Source organism: Syngnathus acus, chromosome 1 (assembly GCF_901709675.1).
Source record: "Syngnathus acus chromosome 1, fSynAcu1.2, whole genome shotgun sequence".
NCBI lineage: Eukaryota > Metazoa > Chordata > Actinopteri > Syngnathiformes > Syngnathidae > Syngnathus > Syngnathus acus.
The window spans coordinates 11,112,288-11,132,957 of record NC_051087.1 but is presented as its reverse complement, the minus strand read 5'-3'; the positions used below and the strand labels follow the sequence as shown (position 1 = coordinate 11,132,957).

Below are 20,670 nucleotides of genomic sequence, written 5' to 3'. Positions count from 1 at the left end.
AAAGCTCTGTTCATTCACACAAGGCTGAGAATGTTAATCTGTATTGTAGAGTGCTGCCTGAGGCATTGTGATGGGATGAATGAAAGATGAGAAAATGTTAATTACAATGTTGAACAGATCTGTATCATCAGTGTGTTAAAAGCAAAAATACAAAATACAAAAATACTTAACAACGTAGGGTTCAGTATGTCATTTGATTAAATGAATTGATTGACTGAGTCATTTTGTAGCGTTTTGTAGCAAATGCAGCCTCTTGTTCGCGTGGCTGCAAACAACAATGTAAAATAATAATTAATGTAGATTTATTGTGAATTTATATGTTTGTTTTTTATTTATACTTGAGTGCTCAGTGCTCTAATATGAAACATTGGAGTAGAGCACAGCATTGAACAATCGCTTGTGAAGAAGGGCTAAGTGATTTATTGACTAAGTGACTTTATTTATTCATAGCACATCGCAGCCTGGTTTGATTTTAAGCATATATCTAGTCAGGTTCAAACCTCTTGTTCTGTCTGAGCCCCTCCTCCTATACGCTTGAGCCTGGTGAACTCAGCCATGCAAACAAACATGGGTGAGACACGCATGGGGTGTTTCCTTCAGATGCCATCGAAAGGGGAGTCCATCAGTGACAGACTGAGAAGGTTCATTTGTACTGACCTGCTTAGTTATTATTCCGGCAACAGAGGAAAAGCGTAATTATTGAAATCATCCACTTGTCAGATTAATAGTTTTACTCATTCTCAGATCAACGCATTTTAAAGAAAACATCAAAACATGTACATACATCAATTTTATTCAACATACCGTCAGTGATTACACAGGTTTTTTTTTTGTTAACTGATTAACAAGTATACTCACTTCTCAAAACCTATTCAACGATGTTCAAGGCAGTTGTACAGCCTTGTTATTGCCTACTAGAAGAAGAAGCATACTTTAAAATACCTGTATCGGTGCATTTTTTGCACCCTACCCTAAAGTAAGATTTTGAGGGATTTGTAAATGTTGTGTAATGCTATCTGTCCTGCTATTTACTGGTTTACAATGTCAAAATGAATCCACTGTTGAGTATAGAACAAAGGAAGTGGCCAAGACTTTGTACAGTACATTTTAGAACATGTAGTGAAATTTGTATAACATCCAACATTACAATTTATGCCTCTTTTTAATCTTATATTTCAAGGCCTGGCAATGGAACAACAGATAGAATATAAATTCATACATACATTTTTTTTGTGCCAGTAGTGCCACAGCAAAAACATACACCTCATTAAATCATTTGTGTTTGTTAAACCTAATTTCATAGTAGGACTGAACTAAAAATGGGAAAGTTACCACTGCTGTAGTTAACATTTAGTCTCTACATTATGAAAGTTAACCATCTATTTCAAAAGACTACGATTACATTGTGTTAAAAAGTAGAACAAAGTAACAATTTACTGAGTCATGAAGCCTGTTAAGGTGGTAGAGCAGTGTAAGTGCAGTCTATTCAAATTAAAAGGTAGGCTAAAAGAGTTTCCTTGTCATAGTTTCTACCTTGAAGCTTTCAATATAGAAACTATGACTTATTTTCACATTTGTCATACATATGACATATAATTAAAAGAATGTACATATGTACCGTATGTACAAATCTGTCCATATCGCTGGAAGAGAAAACTCATCCAGCTGCCACTGCACAACAGAGCTTAAAGTGTAATTTCCACCAACATAGCAGATCAGAAAAGCATAGTGTATATAGGTATAGGATATATGTAGGTATAGTGTGCCAGCTCTGGTCAATGAGAGACGATTTTATTCTTGCATCCTAGAAATCTCCATACCTATGGAAAGAAAAACACAAGTTGAGTTAGTAATCTTATTACTGTATTATTGATTATTGTATTGCATAAGTATTATCACATTGAATGCTATTGCTTACAAGTTGAGGCCTAATTTCATGTCAGTATTTTTATCAGTGCATGTTTACAGAACAAATGCACAAAAAAACTCCAAAAAAATCTGTCTTTGTAAAGAACATTTGAATGAGATTTTTTTTTTTTTTTTAAGCCTCAGATGACCAAGATCCAGATCTCAGCAACTTCTAATTTTACATTGGGATGTATGATAGTAGGTCTTGGAATAGAACACAAAAAGAAGCAACCATCACGAATTGGATCTGTCTTCAGGATTAAGGTTGTATCTGCTCTGCTGCTCACTCTGTGAAGTAGGCTGAATCAATATTTTACACTGTAAAACGAATCACCTGCCTAAATGCAGGGATGAACTCAAAGAAAAGAATGTCTGCAGTACACTGTTCTTCTTTTCATGTAGCATTTTAACGAGTTATCTTTTTTAGGAGTCATTTTGCATTAGTAAGGCATTGACAGGTGGCATTACATACACTTGGCCCCACTTGGCCTTAATTTATGACGTCAGGAGCCAGTATCCTGCATGTTTTCTTCCTTCAACACGCCTGATCCAAATGATCAGCTCATCAGCAAGCTCTGAAGAAGCCTGATAACGATCCTGATCGTTTGAACTAGGTGTGTCGGAAGAGGGAAACGTCTAATCCAGGGGTCACCAACCTTTCTTAAACCGAGAGCTACTTCCTGGGTACTGATTAAGGCAAAGGGCTACCAGTTTGACACAGACTTCTGAAATAGCCAATTTGCTCAATTTGGCTTTCACTGTGTTATTATTGTCATTTCCAGTTCACATGTAAGTGTGAATTTAACAAGAATAGCAAAATGTTAAGTGTTACACCAGCTTCTATATTAAAATCAGTTATATTACAACAAAAGACGTAAAGTTCTATTCCTATATATGTATGGAGAGTCGAATAATTGAATAAAATAAAATAATAAATATTCTTTAAATTGTATTTCTTTTGTAAATGAAAGTGACAGTTTTTGAAAAAAGGTTTTAGACAGTGTAAGGAATAAACTATTGAATGTGATTGTGATCAAAATCCAAAAGAATCAATATGGCTTTGTTTTCTGTTTTAGACTAGCTCTATAAAATATTGCGACATTAAGAACAAAGTCACTTTTAAAGACGCTCTGCTGTTCTGACAGCGGCTGAGTGGCTATCACAGTCGAGGTGTCTCGACTTGACTGTATTTTACGTTGGTGAAAAATGAACAATCCAGGTTCTACCGTTGAACTACATGCTCTGATTTCCATCAGACCGAAAACGCACCACAGCCGTCATAGTGTCATTGTTAGTAAAAGCACACAGCAACTAGTAATGTGCATTCCAGTTCTTTTAAGTGAACTGAATCTTTAGAATCAGTTCATTCAAAAGAGTCGTTCAAACGAGTCGTTCAACGAATCGTCCCCCCACACACACACACACGCTGGACAGGAAGTTGCGTCACTGACTCGTCTCTTTTGTCGACATTTGGTTAACTGCTTTATATGACAATATGTGTAGGTACACCTCATGGCCACTTCAATAGGTACACTACACGAGGTAAAAAAAAAAAAAAAGAATGAATAAATAAAAGGTTAATGGCACAATAAAAGGCACATTTAAGTACAGTGACACACCTGGGATCGAACCAAGTTCTTACCGAGCAAGAGCCCACGTCATTATCCAGTCGGCTATTTCGACCTGGAAGCCCTTGGTCGTCTGCACTGTTTTGTACTAGTGATGTGCAATCCAGTGAGATTGACCATAATATTTCCCTAATAAAGTGGCCTGTTATTAGGTACACTTGAAAATGGCGGTGTACCTAATAGAGTGTCCGTGCGATTCCCTCGTTAAGTGCACCTGCGTGAAAGGTTTTAGCTCTGCAGAACGTGAAAATGACCAAAAACTTTTCACGCAGGTGCACTTAACGAGGGACTCTTGGAAAACATGTTAGAATGCGGCCCCGAGGACTAGAGCTTGACACCTGTGACCTTTGACCATATTTCCCTAATAAAGTGGCCTGTTATTAGGTACACTTGAAAATGGGGATGTACCTAATGGAGTGTCCAAGTGACATCACAGATCAAACAGCCAATCAGAAAATGGGGGTGAGGGCGGGTGTGGCACTTTTCACTTAAACCAGGGGTGTCGACCTCCAGTCCTCGAGGGGCCGCGTTCCAATATGTTTTCCAAGTTACCCTCGTTAGACACACCTGCGTGAAAAGATTTTGTTCATTTTCATGTTCTGCAGGAGCTAAAACTTTTCACACAGGTGCACTTAACGAGGGAATCTTGGAAAACGTGTTGGAACGCGGCCCGGAGGACTAAAGCTTGACACCTGTGACCTTTGACCATGATATTTCCCTAATAAAGTGGCCTGTTATTAGGTACACTTGAAAATGGCGGTGTACCTAATGGAGTGTCCGTGTGAGTCCCTCGTTAAGTGCACCTGCGTGAAAAGTTTTAGCTCCTGCGGAACGTGAAAGAGGCTAAAAGTTTTCACGCAGGTGTGTTTAACGAGGGTAACTTGGAAAACATATTGGAACGCGGCCCCGAGGACGAGAGCTTGACACCTGTGACCTTTGACCATGATATTTCCCTAATAAAGTGGCCTATTATTAGGTACACTTGAAAATGGCGGTGTACCTAATGGAGTGTCCGTGTGATTCCCTCGTTAAGTGCACCTGCGTGAAAAGTTTTAGCTCCTGCGGAACGTGAAAGAGGCTAAAACTTTTCACGCAGGTGTTTTTAACGAGGGTAACTTGGAAAACATATTGGAACGCGGCCCGAGGACTAGAGCTTGACACCTGTGACCTTTGACCATGATATTTCCCTAATAAAGTGGCCTGTTATTAGGTACACTTGAAAATGGCGGTGTACCTAATGGAGTGTCCGTGTGATTCCCCCGTTAAGTGCACCTGCGTGAAAAGTTTTAGCTCCTGCGGAACGTGAAAGTGACCAAAAACCTTTCACGCAGGTGCGCTTAACGAGGGTCACTTGGAAAACATGTTGGAACGCGGCCCCGAGGACTAAAGCTTGACACCTGTGACCTTTGACCATGATATTTCCCTAATAAAGTGGCCTGTTATTAGGTACACTTGAAAATGGCGGTGTACCTAATGGAGTGTCCGTGTGATTCCCTCGTTAAGTGCACCTGCGTGAAAAGTTTTAGCTCCTGCGGAACGTGAAAGTGACCAAAAACTTTTCACGCAGGTGCGCTTAACGAGGGTCACTTGGAAAACATGTTGGAACGCGGCCCCGAGGACTAAAGCTTGACACCTGTGACCTTTGACCATGATATTTCCCTAATAAAGTGGCCTGTTATTAGGTACACTTGAAAATGGCGGTGTACCTAATGGAGTGTCCGAGTGACGTCACAGATCAAACAGCCAATCAGGAGGTGGGGGTAAGGGCGGGTGTGGCACTCTTCACTTTCACTTAAGCCTTTTCCCTATTGAAGTGGCCTGTGATTAGGTGCACCTTATGGACACTACAATAGGTACACTACACGAGGTAAAAAAAAGAAAAAAGAATAAATAAATAAGAAAGTGTAGTGAACGATTCGGTGAACGATTCTTTTGAACAAATATTTTGAGTGAACCGATTCTAAAGATTCAGTTAACTGGAATGCACATCACTAGTACAAAACAGTGCAGACGATCACAGGTTTACAGGTCGAAATAGCCGACTGGATAATGACACGGCCTCTTGCTCGGTAAGAACTTGGTTCGATCCCAGGCGTGAGAATGTACATGTGCTTTTATTGTGCAATTAACCCTTTATTTACTTATTCTTTTTTTTTTTTTTTACCTCGTGTAGTGTACCTATTGAAGTGTCCATGAGGTGTACCTACACATATTGTCATATAAAGCAGTTAACCAAATGTCTTTTTTTTGTTTTAATTGGCGAATAAAAAAACAAGGAATAAAACACCAGACAAGTTTTAACATAAATGTTTATTTGAAAATAACAATAATATTAAAAGTAAATTTCAAACCAGCAATCTAATGTGAAATTGCAGTAGATATATTGGATAATATTTAGGCGTATATATGCATACTCGTTATTTAAAAACTACTACAAGTGTTATAAAATCAAGATTACCCAAAGAGAAGCATAATCTCCCCGTTGTTGCATAACGGCGCATCCCTTCATGCAATAAAGTTAGCCGTTAGCTTGGAGAAAACGTGCATAAAAGAAGTGGTGTTTCAGTGAGTGGTTCTTTCTTTCCTTGGCAAATCGTAAATCTACATTCTGGCTTACATAGTTCACGCCAGGAGACGCAACACGTTCACTGACTGATCCGTTGATGCACGGGAAGGCAGTTCACCCATTGACTCGTTCACGAACGGGAAAGTCAGGTTTCGTTCCCTCACTGATCCGTTCTCGCGATGAACTGGAAATGCAAATCACTGACTCGTTCACTCACAGATACGTTCAGTTGGTCAACGGGAAATACAATTCACGACTCGTTCGTGAACGGGAAGTTACGTCATTTTCTTCTTCGTTTTGATTTACGGCGAGGTGGCACCAGCTTCAATGCGCATTACCGGCACCTACTGGTTGAAGTCATATGAACTGAAAAAAGAACGAATCACTTTAGGAAGTGATTCGTTCACTCTCGTTCACTGAAAAAACAAATCGTTTATTTGAACGAATCGTTCACTCACGAGCCAACACTAACAGCAACACACACATCAACAGAGTATGTGCCGATGCCACAACATGAAATCTCAAGATTCTCCGATTTGCCACGCATGCACGATTAGCAAGTGGCTGACCAGGCCTTGCGCTAACTGACCTGTGGTTTGGCGATCCTGTTTACAATGCGCTCGGTATTTAATGTTGGACAATTTCCCACGGCACAGCTGAACATCTCTCACGGCACACCAGTGTGCCGCTGGTTGGGAAACATTGGGTTAGTGACACGGGCTCTTGCTCGGTAAGAATTTGGTTCGATCCCAGGTGTGAGAATACACCTTAATGTGCTTTTATTGTGCAATTAACCCTTTATTTATTTATTCTTTTTTTTTTTTTTACCCCGTGTAGTGTACTTATTGAAGTGTCCATGAGGTGTACCTAATCACAGGCCACTTCATTTGGGAAAAAGCTTAAGTGAAAGTGAAAAGTGCCACACCCGCCCTCACCCCCACCTCCTGATTGGCTGGTTGATCTGTGACGTCATTCGGACACTCTATTAGGTACACCGCCATTTTCAAGTGTACCTAATCACAGGCCACTTCATTAGGGAAAATCATGGTCAAAGCTTCACGGAAAGTGAAAAGTGCCACACCCGCCCTCACCCCCACTTTCTGATTGGCTGTTTGATCTGTGACGTCACTCGGACACTCTATTAGGTACACCGCCTTTTTCAGGTTCGTTCGCAAAGATTCACGAGTGAGTGACACGTTATACATTACGTTATATATAGCAGCAACGCTGTCTGTCACTCACTCGTGAATCTTCGCGTACGACTAATCAGCAGCGAACGATAGATGGAGGAGGGACATTACGAGTCCGTGACGTAATTTCCCGTTCACGAACGAGACGAGTCAGTGACGCAACTTCCCGTTCACGACCGGGTGAGAGACTGTTGCCAACGGATTAGTGTGTAGGTGCTGTATTATAGAAAGAAATGTTTGAATTACCCGAGCCAATTATTATTATTATTATATATAATAAAAAGAAAAAAATGGGGGGGTAGTTGTATTGTTTGATGTACATGTTGTTCCCACGGGATGTTGTAATATCGAGAAAAATGTGTGCGTTGCCTTTGTCGACGTTACCGTGTGTTTACCTGATTGTTTTTTTGTCTGGTGTATTGCTTAGTTGTGTGTTATTGAAGTTAAAAAACAAACAAAAAACGGATCTGTGTGGGGTGGGACGATTCGTTGAACGATTGGTTTGGACGAATCTTTTGAGTGAACTGATTCTAAAGATTCAGTTCACTTAAAAGAACTGGAATGCACATCACTGGGGGGGTGACGTAATTGCCTCCCCAGTCATGAACCTCACCGCACGACACTGATAAGGAAAACATACGAATCTTTATAACCACCGCTGTATGGCATTCAGTGAAATTCAGTTCACCATATGCAGAATGTCATGTGACCAAACTGAAAACTGGTTTAGCTGACTTCCTTTATATGCCAAAATAACCAGCATTACAATGCTAGCCGTGATTGGTTTGAACCCAAACTTCCTAAACTTTTTTTTTTTTGACGGCTCATGTATAGAAATTCATGTATAGGATTTATTTATACAAATACAATAAATACAAGCTATGCTTAAACATTGTGTTGGATATTGTCGTCTATGGTACCTCTTGAAGACATTTTGTGAAAAAAGAAACATATTAAATGTCAACAATCATTTCAAGTTTCTACAGGTAGTTTGTTCTGGAATGTTTTTATTCTGTAAGGAAGTTGGTTGCACATGTACCAGATTAATCTGTACCAAAATGTATCAATTATCCTTTGAGCCATGCATCCTCCTCCCATAAAGTTTGCAGCCAATTAGCTACAGTACCTAACTGGAATTAATACTGAACCTTGCATAAATCACACACAATTTAAAAATATATATATTTAATGTAATTGGTTTTTTCGTCCGTGTTAACAGGATTAGGGGAATTGCTGCATGAAGAATCAGGGTTTTGTTTTGTGCTATTTGAGTGCTTTCTAGTCAAGCTATTTTGTTTGAGTTTATGTATAGGCCTATGTATTTTTCAGAAATTTCCAACAAACATCTATGAGAGGAAAGCGTAGTCTTTGCTGTATGTAGTTTGTTGCTATAAATTTGAATGTGTTTCAGGGCATGTTCATGACTTACTCAGCATCATCAGCAGTTGGTGTGTTGTAGCTTTGGAACAGAGGTTGCATGAAGAGCCCGAGTGTTCCTATCACACACACCAGGATGAAGATCCACAAAAACAAACGGTCTATCACCATGGCTACATACTTCCAGTCCTCTATTATCTGAAACACAACACACAATACACACAATAACAATGTTTTCTGTGCTTTAGGGTGTTGAAGCTGAATTATAAGGAAAGGCTTGTGTTTTATTAATGGCTGCTGGGATTGTGACTGCACCAGCGCACCAAATGCTCAAGATCCACTAAACTAACATGCAATTAAGATTCTGTAATATTTATTAAGCAAGGGAGCTTTGTGAAAGTTTTTGAATCTAAAGTTGCACAAATGGGGCTCTATTTTTGTAAAGAGCGCATGTGCGCCCGGGCGTAAAAACGGGCAGATCTTGATTTTCGTGCAGGTGCAAGCGTATTTGGAAATTTGACAGACCAAGCTGTAACAATTTGGTTGTTCCACCAGACGGAGGTTGTTTTTGTTTAAGTGCCCCCAGCGCACCCGACTATTTGGTGGCAAAAAAGTAAGAAACATTTTAGACCAGCTAAAAGCAGGTATAAGTTGTGGCGCAAATGATGTATGACCATTTTAGTAGATTTGATGGCGGTGCAGGCGAACAGATTCTGATCTCTACAGACATGTGTAGTGGATGTCATTGTATTATGTTCATAAATATGACAACAGCATACTTTATGAATTATTGTAGAAATGTTCGTTTCTAACTGTACACGTCTACAAAAATACCAAAAGATAGAAAACTCTACCCTTGCGCACACTTAGACCAATCATCTACATGCCCTCATGCTGTTGATTTAAATTAGAAAAATCAAACACCGCTCATTTAGCATTTATTATATAATATAAATACTTCTTCCCTGCATGGATTTTTCAGGTACCAGTACTTTACATTTTATTTTTTCATCAACTTTTTACATTTTCCCTTACATTATAAAACAGGTACCTTTACTTTCTATGCATTGTGTAAAAATAATAATAATAATAACAATATGAATATTAATTTTCTGTATAGCAGAGCTATAGGAAATAGTTTCAATACTTAAAAGTGAAGATTACCAGCAGGACCTTTCTTTTGATGATATTAATAAAAAAGAGAAAACCCTTTGAGTGCAGTGAATTTTTTTTTCTTGTTATTGTTCCAAGTTATCAAAACAAGTATTATCTCTAAGCGCTTTTAACGTTTTACTTTGGTACTTTTGTATATTTGAGTCTGTATTTTTACCTAATTTTCCAAAAATACACAAGTTGAATCAATACATTGACTTTTATCTTTTTTTTTCCACAAAATATTACTGCCCTTACTCCTTCATCATCCTCTTCTGTCTTCATGTGCTCAGCGATGTATTTCACACCTTCCACTGCCTCCTCAAGGTCGGCATCCCATTGAGAGCGCAAAGGCCTCGGGGTGTCTGAACATCCACCACTTGCATCCGGGATGTCTCCCACCCTCCAACAATACTTGTGGGCCCAGTCCGCATTCACATAGAATGAGTCAGAATTTTCTTGAATCCCACCAAGTCTTATATTTGAGAAACGATGTTTATCAGTTGCAGTCTGAGAAGGACTTTTTCTGGCCGCGTTGCGGTCACCATACTTCCGCCTGAGCTTGTCACGGACTTTAGTCGCACCTGGACGCCTCATAAGAAGCAAAGTAGGAAGTTGTACTAGAAAGAGGCGGTTCACCCATTCAGGCATATGGTGAGTGGACGGTGAGCGGTGATGGACGTTCAGAACACACACGGAGGTCACAATGGAGAACGTGACTAGCACCATGGTGAACATCAGGTATTTACCTAAAATGGAAGAAGAGCCGTAACCAGGAATGATATTCACACAGAATTCCCAAAACAGAATGTAACATCTCCATTTTTTCCAACTTCACATTAAAAGTCATGCATAAAAATGAGCTATGCATTATTGGTCCTTCTATTTTCAAGCAGCCAAGCTGTAGTGTATTTCATGACCTTATTTCCTGCAAGACTACTGACTTAAATACATGATGATGTCTTACTACATTCACCACTATATTTAATAACTCCTTTGAGTTGAATTTTTGTTGTAATATGTACCATGCTATGAAAAGGAAGGGTACACTTCCACACACTGCAAAGATATCAATGAACCAATCATACCAGTTGAAATGTTTGACTAATTACACAGTGCAGTCATATGCCTTGAGCACAAAGTATAATGTGAACAATGCACCCAAATCCATAATTGAAAGAGAATTGGACTCTGAACTGATTCAACGTCAAATGGAAAAATTAATTATAAGCCGAACTAACTTACAGCAATTTCCTCAACACAAATTAATGTATGTTGTGTCTGACCCCCATGTTGCAAAAATAACTTATTTTGTGTCATTTAAGTTTATATTCATTGTTTCATCTCATTACAAACAATCAGCTCTTCCAGAGTTCACTGAATTTAAAATCTAATTTTATACGGAAGGTCCGTTCGTAAATGCCCTTTGAGGGGTTAGATTTAATTTTTTAATGCACCCTAATTAAGAAACAGAAAACGTGCACGTCACTTCCACAATTGCAAGTATAACTTACTAAATTATACTTTATGACTGGGAACATGGTGCTGTTCCTGAACCCCAGTCTTGTATTGTAAAAATAAAAATATCCAAATGTAAGTTCTCACTTATTGTACACATGTGAATGAAAATAGAACTCACCAATGAGAGGTACTGCAAGGGAGGTGGGCGGTACAATCTTTGAAATAAGTAACAGGAACACAGTGAGTGCCAGCAGCACTGAGATGCACAAGGTCATCTTCTCGCCACAGTCTGATGGCAGGTAAAACACAAGAATAGCCAGAGAGGTGATCAGCACACAAGGGATGATCATATTAATGGTATAAAACAACGGCTTCCTCTTGATAACAAAATCATAGGTAATGTCAAGGTAAGTGATGTCATTCGGGTCCTCATTTTTCCGTCCTGGGAGTGAGACGATATCCCACTCTCCACTGGGTTTGAAGTCATCGCGGCTGGCGAAGTCACTGGTGAGAATCAGGTCAACTTCTGTGTGATCGTACGTCCAGGAGCGAAACTTGAGGGTGCAGTTCTGCTGGTCGAAGGGAAAGTTCTGCACCTCAATGGCGCAGGCTGATTTGTAGATGGCCGGGGGGAGCCAAACAATGTCCCCCGTGTTGGAGACCACAGTGTTGCAATAGAAGGACACTTCATACACACCATCCGCACTGTGACCACATGTGGGGCAGTAAAGGGTAAGGATTAGTAACGTAGTGGTGGGACAAAAAAAATCACAAACATAAATGAATATATATAACATCCTCGCACTCACTTGTTGTACAGCACAATGTCAGGAAGCCAGAGGAGTTTGGAGGGTATTCGAAGTTTCTTTATGCCTTCGAATTTTTCTGGGTCCCATCTCAGCCTATAGTCATTCCACTCCTGTGGAAAGATGCTTTAGTCAACCAAATCAAATTTCATCCCTTTTATGTAATGAAATACTTGTGCACAATGAGTTTCATTTACCTGAGACAGCCACAAGTTGGTCGTCATTATTTGCTCTCGCTCATTCTGCAAGAGAACAACAGTCCCATATTACCTTCTCATTGATGAATAGTTGTTACAATTAACCATCAAAATGGCTTGTAAAATTTGGTTCCATTAAATCAAAGCAACACGATGATCAATGATGAAATTCAATATTAGTTGTGAAGAGTTGTATGGGAGGTTGCGATGGATTGTATAAAAGCTAGAAAGAAAAGTGTTTTCTTTAGCTCTGTGGGTTGGTCAGTTGAATATTTGTATTCATGCCCTGAGGCCTCATTTAAAAATGCTAAAGTGGATTTAATAAATAACAATAGATTCAGAAATATTTAAAGCAGCATGTTTTCTTGTCGAGTTCTTTTTGTTCTGGCTAAAATATAGGGAGGATATTTTTGTTGCAATCCGGTGCAACAGTAAATGGCAGTACGCAAAATGCCTCTGTCTCTTCTGTCTCTATTATGTATTGTATTTTTGTATATCGTTTTGTAAAATTACAATGTGATGGTGGTGGAATTAAGAGGTGGATTGGGTCAATTAAGGACCAGATCCAAAATCCTGAGTTAAGATAAGGAAACATTTTGTTGGCTTCTGTACTTCTCAGGCTATAAAACAACTACCATATCTGAAGATAATAAAATCAAGTTCATGAAATCATCTGCATCATTAGTCAGTCAGTTATTCTGGACGCCAGGCTGTAATAAAATGTATCGAATGGTGCTTGACCACTGGCAATTGTATTTGAGTAAGACAATGACAATGATGGTTATACTCACCACACTGATGAGCTGAGACAGTGACACTCGAATAGAGATGGTGACCTGTTGGCTCTTATTGACAGCCGGTCTGATCAGTTTGTTGTAGCGTTCAGGACCTAACAAGAAATTAACCAGCCGCTCCTCAGCACTCTCTGCTCTGCTGCCTGAAGAATCGCAACACAGCAACAACAGGTTTCATGCATTCATTCTTCCATTTATTTTATTTTATTATTTTTTTGCGCTCATCATACGTAGTCAGGGTCATGATTGAGTTTAAGTGGTGTAAAAGTGTACTCCAATAAATTGATGGGTATCATGAAATTAAAATATAGCATGTAATTTGTTTCATTCGCATGCTGTGCTGAACTGAGCCTGAGCTGAGATTCGAAAGCAGGACCTCTTAAGTTTTGCAAATGCATAATATGGAATGTTAGTGTCAATATGGTTGCATCCCATTATGAACTAAATTTGCTTCAATTATTGTGAAAAAAAATGTTGCCCTTAAAATTGACACAATAGTTTATACGATGAAATGCATTCAACGTGTTCATTGCAAATGTATTAAATTTGTCTGCATTAAAATGGCAAGATTTGAATGTTTGTGCACTGTGCCACCACACATCAAAAACAACATGCTGGAAGATACAAACATGGATTCCATCATTTAAATAATTGAGACCATGACTTGAGGGTATCGTTGTCTTGAGTACAATGTGTTACTCTGGTTTCTGTCATGGGCCTACAACATCTTTGTCAGACGAATGGTTGTGGAGCAGATGTCAATTTGTAGGGATATATGATTCCAACCAAAACAACTTATTCATGTTAAAAAAAAAAAGAGTCTCCGTAAAATAAAGCAAGTCAGCCATCCTTTCTTCAGATCAGATTTCTGCTTCCTTGATTATAGGTTGAAAGGACCATTGGTAAATTATTAAGGGCACCCATCTGCCTCTAGGTAGAGATATTTTAAGTTAATGGACACCACATACAACCAGCATTTGGCTACTAGGAAAAGTGAAGAAATTGAGGAAACACCACACAGCCATTTCTGCACACGCTCACTGGACTTTTTCATTATAGTTTACCTGCAACATCCAACACAATTTCATGGAAAAGCTGCAGCCCAGAATTTTCCTCGGCAAAGATAATATTGCAGTGCTGGGCGTTTATTTTTAATAGCCTCATTGTTCAAGCTGATATTGCTGGAGAAGGATATTGCTGAAGAATAAAACCTACAAATCATCTCGGTTATGATGCAATGCAGTCATAAACTACATCAAACTACATCCGCAATAATAAACGCATGGATGTTTTTTATTGTTTATGATTATTATTCCACCATACTGTTCTGGTAATTAAATGCGTAGTACCTCTTTGACAGATCATTCAAAACTGCGCATTGCTATCCTTGCTGTTTTTATACTGATCTTGGATGTAGTTTTGGAGGAAAGGTAATCTCTGATCAATATGATCCCCAATTATTTAATACATTGTGGAGGAGTTTTAATGTTACTATATGTCCGCTTAAGTGTTCCTTGGATGAAATTCGTTCTTTGCCCAGTCCAAACATCTAACCGAAAAATAATTCCGAGAATAAGGAAATAAGGAGCAAATGATCCCTATTGAAATAAAACATTGATGCACGGTGCATGCATGTGCGTTTACGCCCCATGTACAGCAACAAGACGAAAAACACACAAGAAAATATCCTCACATCAGTTGAAAATATAGAATATAAAGTCCATCTTACTTGTAAAACAGAGTGTAGCAAGAAGGAGAACGGCGTTGATTATCATCCCCATCCTCGATCAAACTTGAGATAAATGGAAACAATTGGTTAAAATCTTAAAATAAAAAAGAAAGAAAGAAAGTCCTTCGATATGGCTGTTTTCGTCCAACTTTCGCACTGGTGACTTTAAAGCTCCTCCAGCTGTTTGCGGCAGGAATGCGCCCTCGCAGTTCCAGGCATACAAACAAGAGTTCTGACTTTTGTATATTACAGCATGCTCGCTAAAAAAAAAAATGTCACTGCGCGTACTTTTGTTGGTTCGTCTTACATTCTGAAGGGAATATCAGCGCTTACCTTAAAATCTTAGATCCCTTTCTCTCCTTTCTCACAAAGTAGTTTAATTTGTATGTATTTGGGATGCGTCTTCCGAAGGCGCGCACGCACCTCCCCACTTGAGCCACTTCGGGTTTAAAACGAAGCTCGGACTGGAGACTTGGAGGGGGGGGTTCTGTAGTCACGTCATAATTTGGATTCATTGTTCAGTTTGTGCCCAACTGGCCTTTCTCCTTCTTGTGCATTGAAAGCCAAGAAATGTCCAACAGTGAGTCACCTTAAAAAAAAAAGGGGGGGAATAATAAAATAAGCCATGCAGCATGACAAAATATTAACACACTCCAAGTTTGTGCCCAACTGGCCTTTCTCGTTCTTGAATGCATTGAAAGCCAAGAAATGTCCAACAGTGAGTCACCTAAAAAAAAAAAAGGCAATAAGAAAATAAGCCATGCAGCATGACAAAATATTAACACACTCCAAATCAGATGAGTCAATTGTCACATTTGTCACAGTTATGGTTTCACTCACAGGGTGGTTATGAATATGAAAAAAACACAGTAAATTTATAGTCAACTCATCACATACACAAATGTCCTAGAATTTATTTAATGGCTATTGTTAGCAATAAACTGAATTTGAAATTCAAGTCATGAAAAATTGTGGCACACAAATATTTAACTGTATGTGTGTGCAAAGTTCTAGGACTGGTGTCACAAAAGATATATTTCACATTTAAGTGTTCCTTTTCAAAGTGATTTCTTTCCCAGCCTTCTCTGCCCCACCTTCAGGCAGTACTACAAGGATACTTTGAGTATCCTGCGCAGTTCTGTTGTTAGTGCAATCTTGATGTCAAACATGTCTTTAAAATGAGTCAATTTGATGACACTGTTAAGCTTGTTGCAGAGGGAAAAAAAATCACAGGGAGCCAGGTTGGGTTGGGGTTAAATGTGAAGCGAAATTTCAATGTCAGTACAGATTTTTTGATAAATAAATTTGGGCCATGTAACGTGATATGGCAGGCCGGTTGTGGCCCTCAGTCCTTGGATTTGACAACAATGCTCTAAACCTATTAAAGGTGTATTTCAAAATTACAATGCTGTGTCTGGCTTTCAAAAAAAGGTTGTTGTTTTTATCTTTCTTTTAAGGGGAGAGCGGTTTCTCATTGCTTTTATGCCAATGACTTAAGAGGGGGGGCAGACTGAAGGTCATGAGGGTGCCGGCCTTGGAAAAGTAGATAGGTAGATAACTAAAAGTATAAAAGATGACGACTGGCAATAACCTAAGTAAGCCGAAACAGACTGCTAATGTACCGCAACTGCATTTCTGAGAGTATGGGCCTGTAGAATACTATATTTTTCTAATTTGTTGAGATTTTTATAAAAATGTTGTTTGATGTTTTGAAAGAAAACATGCAATCTCACTCCTGATTTTTAAGGCATATGCTTGTTTACTTGGGAAAAATCCATCTGAACTGCAGTGATGAGAAATGATTAATTGTGAAGGCACTGGCCATGAGTGAGCATTGTGTATTTTAGAAGGGAGGGGGGGTAGTTTACAAAGCCACATGAGAGCATTGTGTGTCTAAAGCAAACTAGAGCGAGAATGTTAAAGCCGTATACTAGTCAACCGCAAATTTTCATTAGAGATAGCTTTATTTTTCCCTAAACCTATTACAGACACTGATGTCTGGTGGAAGAAATTCAGGGAACTCATGCCCTTCTTAACATCTAAGGCCCCATCCCTGAAGATGAGAGGCCAAGTGTACTCAGCCTGCGTCAGAAGTAGTATGACGTACGGAAGTGAGGCATGGGCCCTGAAAACAGAACACGAAGACAAACTAAACAGAGCAGAAATGAGAATGATCAGATGGATGTGTGGTGTGTCAATGAGGGAGGAAAAGACCAGTGCAGAGCTGAGAAAGAAGATGGGAGTGGAGGCCATATTGGATGTGGTGAGGAGAGGCAGACTGCGACGGTACAGACATGTAGTGAGGAAGGACGAGAACGACTGGGTGAAGAAAGTTATGTCGTATAACGTATAGGGAACAAGACCCAGTGGCCGACCTAAAAAGACCTGGCAGACGACCGTGGCAGCCGACATGAAGGCACTCGGCATCAACCACGAGATGGCCATGGACCGTTCCCGGTGGAAGAAAGCCATATTGAGAACCCAGTCCAACCCAGCGGCGCCTGGAAAGCGGACTTTAAACCGATGATGATGTCTACTTTCTTTTCGTGCACGTCAGGTTTTTGGGCTATGTTTGTTGTTGTTTTTAAGTGTGCCCTATAAAATATGGCAAAATTGATTTTGCCATGCATTGGCATTTATACCTATGACGTTTTAGAAAAATAATCCACCTGTTGCTAAACCTAACCCTTAATTCATAAATACTGTATTGCATGTTATTATTGTGGAAACCTAATTTTCAAGACAAAAAACAAGGGTACATTTCAAATCAGCAGGAAAAAACGGATCATCTAGAAATGTTTACATACAAAATGTTGTCAAAAAAAAATTGTTGAGCAGTTGTGTTAACTCTTTTGGCAAAAAAACTGAATCACCACTCTTAGGATGTTCATTCGTTTAATTTTGTAGATGAATAGCAGATGGGACATGACATGTAATTTATTTCCATTAATTGAGTTTTTTTCTTTTTTCCATCTGCTTGGTCTAAAAATGTGTGTTCCCACTGAAGGACATTGGTGGTCCATTGGAGATTTCCATCTGAATTCATGGCGATAATACAATGCAGTGGTGACTATGTTGTGACTCATGTACACCACCAGGTGGCAATAAAACCATCATGACAGATTCTGAAAATTATAGTCTTACAGTTGTTTTACTGCTCTGTATTAAAAATTCAAGCAGAAAATTATCAGGAAATGATACGGCAAGCAATTAAATGTTTGTTAATGTATTACATGTTTAATGACAATTTTTTTGTTGCTATAAGACTGTGGGCACCCTCTCTCTGGCATTCTAGGTTTTCAGGTCATAACTATTGCTTACTATACAAATTATGTACTTTTTTAATGAATAGATACATTCCCCAGATATACAGCTTCAAGTAAAGTATTTTCACCACTACAAAATCTCACACGTTTTTCTTCTTTTTATAGAACAGAAAACTGAAACAAGAGCAACAAAAACACATCATTGTAAAGATGTAACACTTGGGGACTTAACAACTTTGAAGATTTGTGTTCCCTGTAGAGTCTTAATGTTATTCTATGTCCGTTGTATCATGTCCTATTTGGAACTGCTTCCTGGCCGAGCGGCTCCAGGGTGGCTTTTTACAGCACCTTTGACCACGCTGAGGGGCTTGTGTAGGGTTAAGCTTGCCTTGTGGGTCACATCATGTTCAATCTTGTTCCTGATGGCAACTTCCAGACCCTTTTGGGAAAACAACAAATGGCTCATAAACTTCAGACGATGGTTGAATTCACCATTCAATTCAATACTGAGGGGGGAAAAAATCTCAAGATATAAATAACATAATAAAAGTGCACAAAAGGCAAAACCAGATACTTAGGAGGAAAACAAAGATGCATGTGCAATAAGTGGTAGGTCACATACTGCTGCTACACTAACAAAGCAATGTTACTTTTGTCTTATCGCGCTGGCGTAGGGCGGTAGGCAGGGTACACCTTGAACTGGTTGCCAGCCAGGTTGCAGGGCACACATAGACAATAGTTATTTAAATATAATCATTGTTAGTAGTACACTAACATACTTTCTTTAGACAAAATTATACTGTTTGGGTGACCATTGTTGTGTTCAATGTTTAATTCACTTTTATTTTTTTCTGTTTTACAGTGGGACTGACAAACAGCTTGAAGCAAGCTTACTTTTTGAGAAGGAGCACTGGCGCTAAGGAAATACTGTGTCTTTTAGTAAGTTTGAATGTGTTTAAAGGTCATGAGCGGGATAAATCATGAACGTATACTTCATGATAAAAAAAAAGGAGTGCCCTATTCAGTTTGGTCTCATAAAAAACACCAGCATCTGACTAAATGCAAATCACCCACACTGTAAGTCTTAACTCCAACACAAGTGCGCAGAATTAAATATGGCCTAAATACAAATGATGGAGTTCTCTTCATCGAATCCCAAATTCGTAGTTACATCATAATGCGTGGTAGCCTCCGGATCACTAACTTAATGCAGTTGTAAAATGGTATTCCCAGTAATTCTTGGGGTGAAAGAACACATATGGCCACAACTGTAAAACATTACATGAAAAACAATAGTGTGAGTGTCTCGCTACAATTATACCAATGGATTTGAGTTGGCTGATATATTGAAGATTGATTATAGTTCAATAAAAGCATATTTTAGTGGAATTATTTCTATTGCATCGTCAAGATAGAGTATACGATTATTGGGATGGTTATAAATGAGAGCTGAGAGAAACGTCTTACCTTCTTGAGTTTTTGTTGTTGAATAACCTGTGTCTTCTTGGGTGCAATGATCCTCCCTTTAAGAGAGAAAAAAAAATGTTCCTTTACTCAGGACAATATTTTTAAACAGCCTGGAAGAATGAGTAGACTAAAAAATACACTTGGGCCATGTTTCGTTTTCTGTAAATAAGCACTAAAGTAACGGTTGTGAGTGAGTTTGGTCGTCGACAAAAAAACAGCACTACTTTTGAGTATGATTTGAGAATTCCTTCATCAACCATCAGAATTTCAATAATTTGCTATGCAACAAAACGAAGGCCAGTCGAAAGCTTTTCCAAATGACGTCACATTCAGTGGTTACAGGAATTCCTTTACGCGTTGCAAAAACAATGATTTTCCAAGGGGGACATCTGCCACTCCGTCTAATACATGATCCGGCCGAATGGGCAGATGCTTCTGTACCTCCCCGCGAAAGGTTATTCCCCAATATATCCCTTTTCCAGGGAACTGTGAACAAATCAAGACATTTTAGGTTGGTAATTGTTTGGGAAAGTAGTTAGTACGAACGGTGTCAACAGACCCACGTGCAGGTGACATTCAACCATTAATTGTTTCACCTTTTGTCCCAGCTGCTAACTGGCAAATTATGACATTCATACCTCCTTTCTTTGGGCCCTTCTGTTTGTTTTGATGCTTTTTCGGGGCTCCAGGACGTTGAGCTTTAAACTTCTGCGAACCTTGAGCCATGTTGACGAACCGGAAGATAAAACGCTAAAGGTCTTCTTCTGTCATTCAGCCCGTGCTCTATTTTCTACTTACCGCCATCTATTGGTTGATTACGATATTAACATCGTGCAACCATGCCACGAAAACAAACGATTTTACTGTACTTTTATTTTTTTCTTATGTGAAAAGACAGTACCTGATTGCATTGTAGCTATAGACACATTAAAAAAAAAAAAACATTAAAAAAAAACACTAAATAATTTAAAAAGTCAGATATTACCCTTACATAAACAGGACCAAATCTTCCAGAGTAGTTTGAATTTCGGTCAGTCAATCAATCATTCAGTTTCATTTTCTGTTTGTGAAAGTAATTTACAGTCATCTTAAGTTCGATGGACAGTGACGCCGGCTTGGAGAAAAAAAA

The 20,670-nt window shown here is 39.0% G+C and overlaps 2 protein-coding genes across 3 annotated transcripts; both read right to left on the bottom strand.

Annotated features, from left to right (window-relative positions):
* Window positions 1–377: 377 nt before the first annotated feature.
* chrnb5a (cholinergic receptor, nicotinic, beta 5a) lies at window positions 378–15,245 on the bottom strand. 2 transcript variants are annotated; one of them, XM_037241550.1, is made up of 9 exons: window positions 15,142–15,245; window positions 14,809–14,871; window positions 13,077–13,222; window positions 12,286–12,330; window positions 12,092–12,201; window positions 11,461–11,987; window positions 10,080–10,570; window positions 8,722–8,867; window positions 378–1,820 (listed from the first exon to the last, which is right to left on the bottom strand). In XM_037241550.1, the coding sequence occupies exons 2-9, from the start codon at window positions 14,858–14,860 to the stop codon at window positions 1,805–1,807; spliced, it is 1,533 nt and encodes a 510-aa protein (XP_037097445.1). In that variant the 5' UTR covers window positions 14,861–14,871; window positions 15,142–15,245; the 3' UTR covers window positions 378–1,804. The 2 variants fall into 2 exon arrangements, with proteins under 2 accessions (XP_037097445.1, XP_037097525.1); XM_037241630.1 differs by lacking the exon at window positions 15,142–15,245 and having other exon boundaries at window positions 14,809–14,957.
* Window positions 15,246–18,018: 2,773 nt separating this feature from the next.
* Window positions 18,019–20,316, bottom strand: c1h19orf53 (chromosome 1 C19orf53 homolog). The gene is made up of 3 exons (XM_037245918.1): window positions 20,180–20,316; window positions 19,542–19,597; window positions 18,019–18,513 (listed from the first exon to the last, which is right to left on the bottom strand). The coding sequence occupies exons 1-3, from the start codon at window positions 20,265–20,267 to the stop codon at window positions 18,370–18,372; spliced, it is 288 nt and encodes a 95-aa protein (XP_037101813.1). The 5' UTR covers window positions 20,268–20,316; the 3' UTR covers window positions 18,019–18,369.
* Window positions 20,317–20,670: the final 354 nt, after the last annotated feature.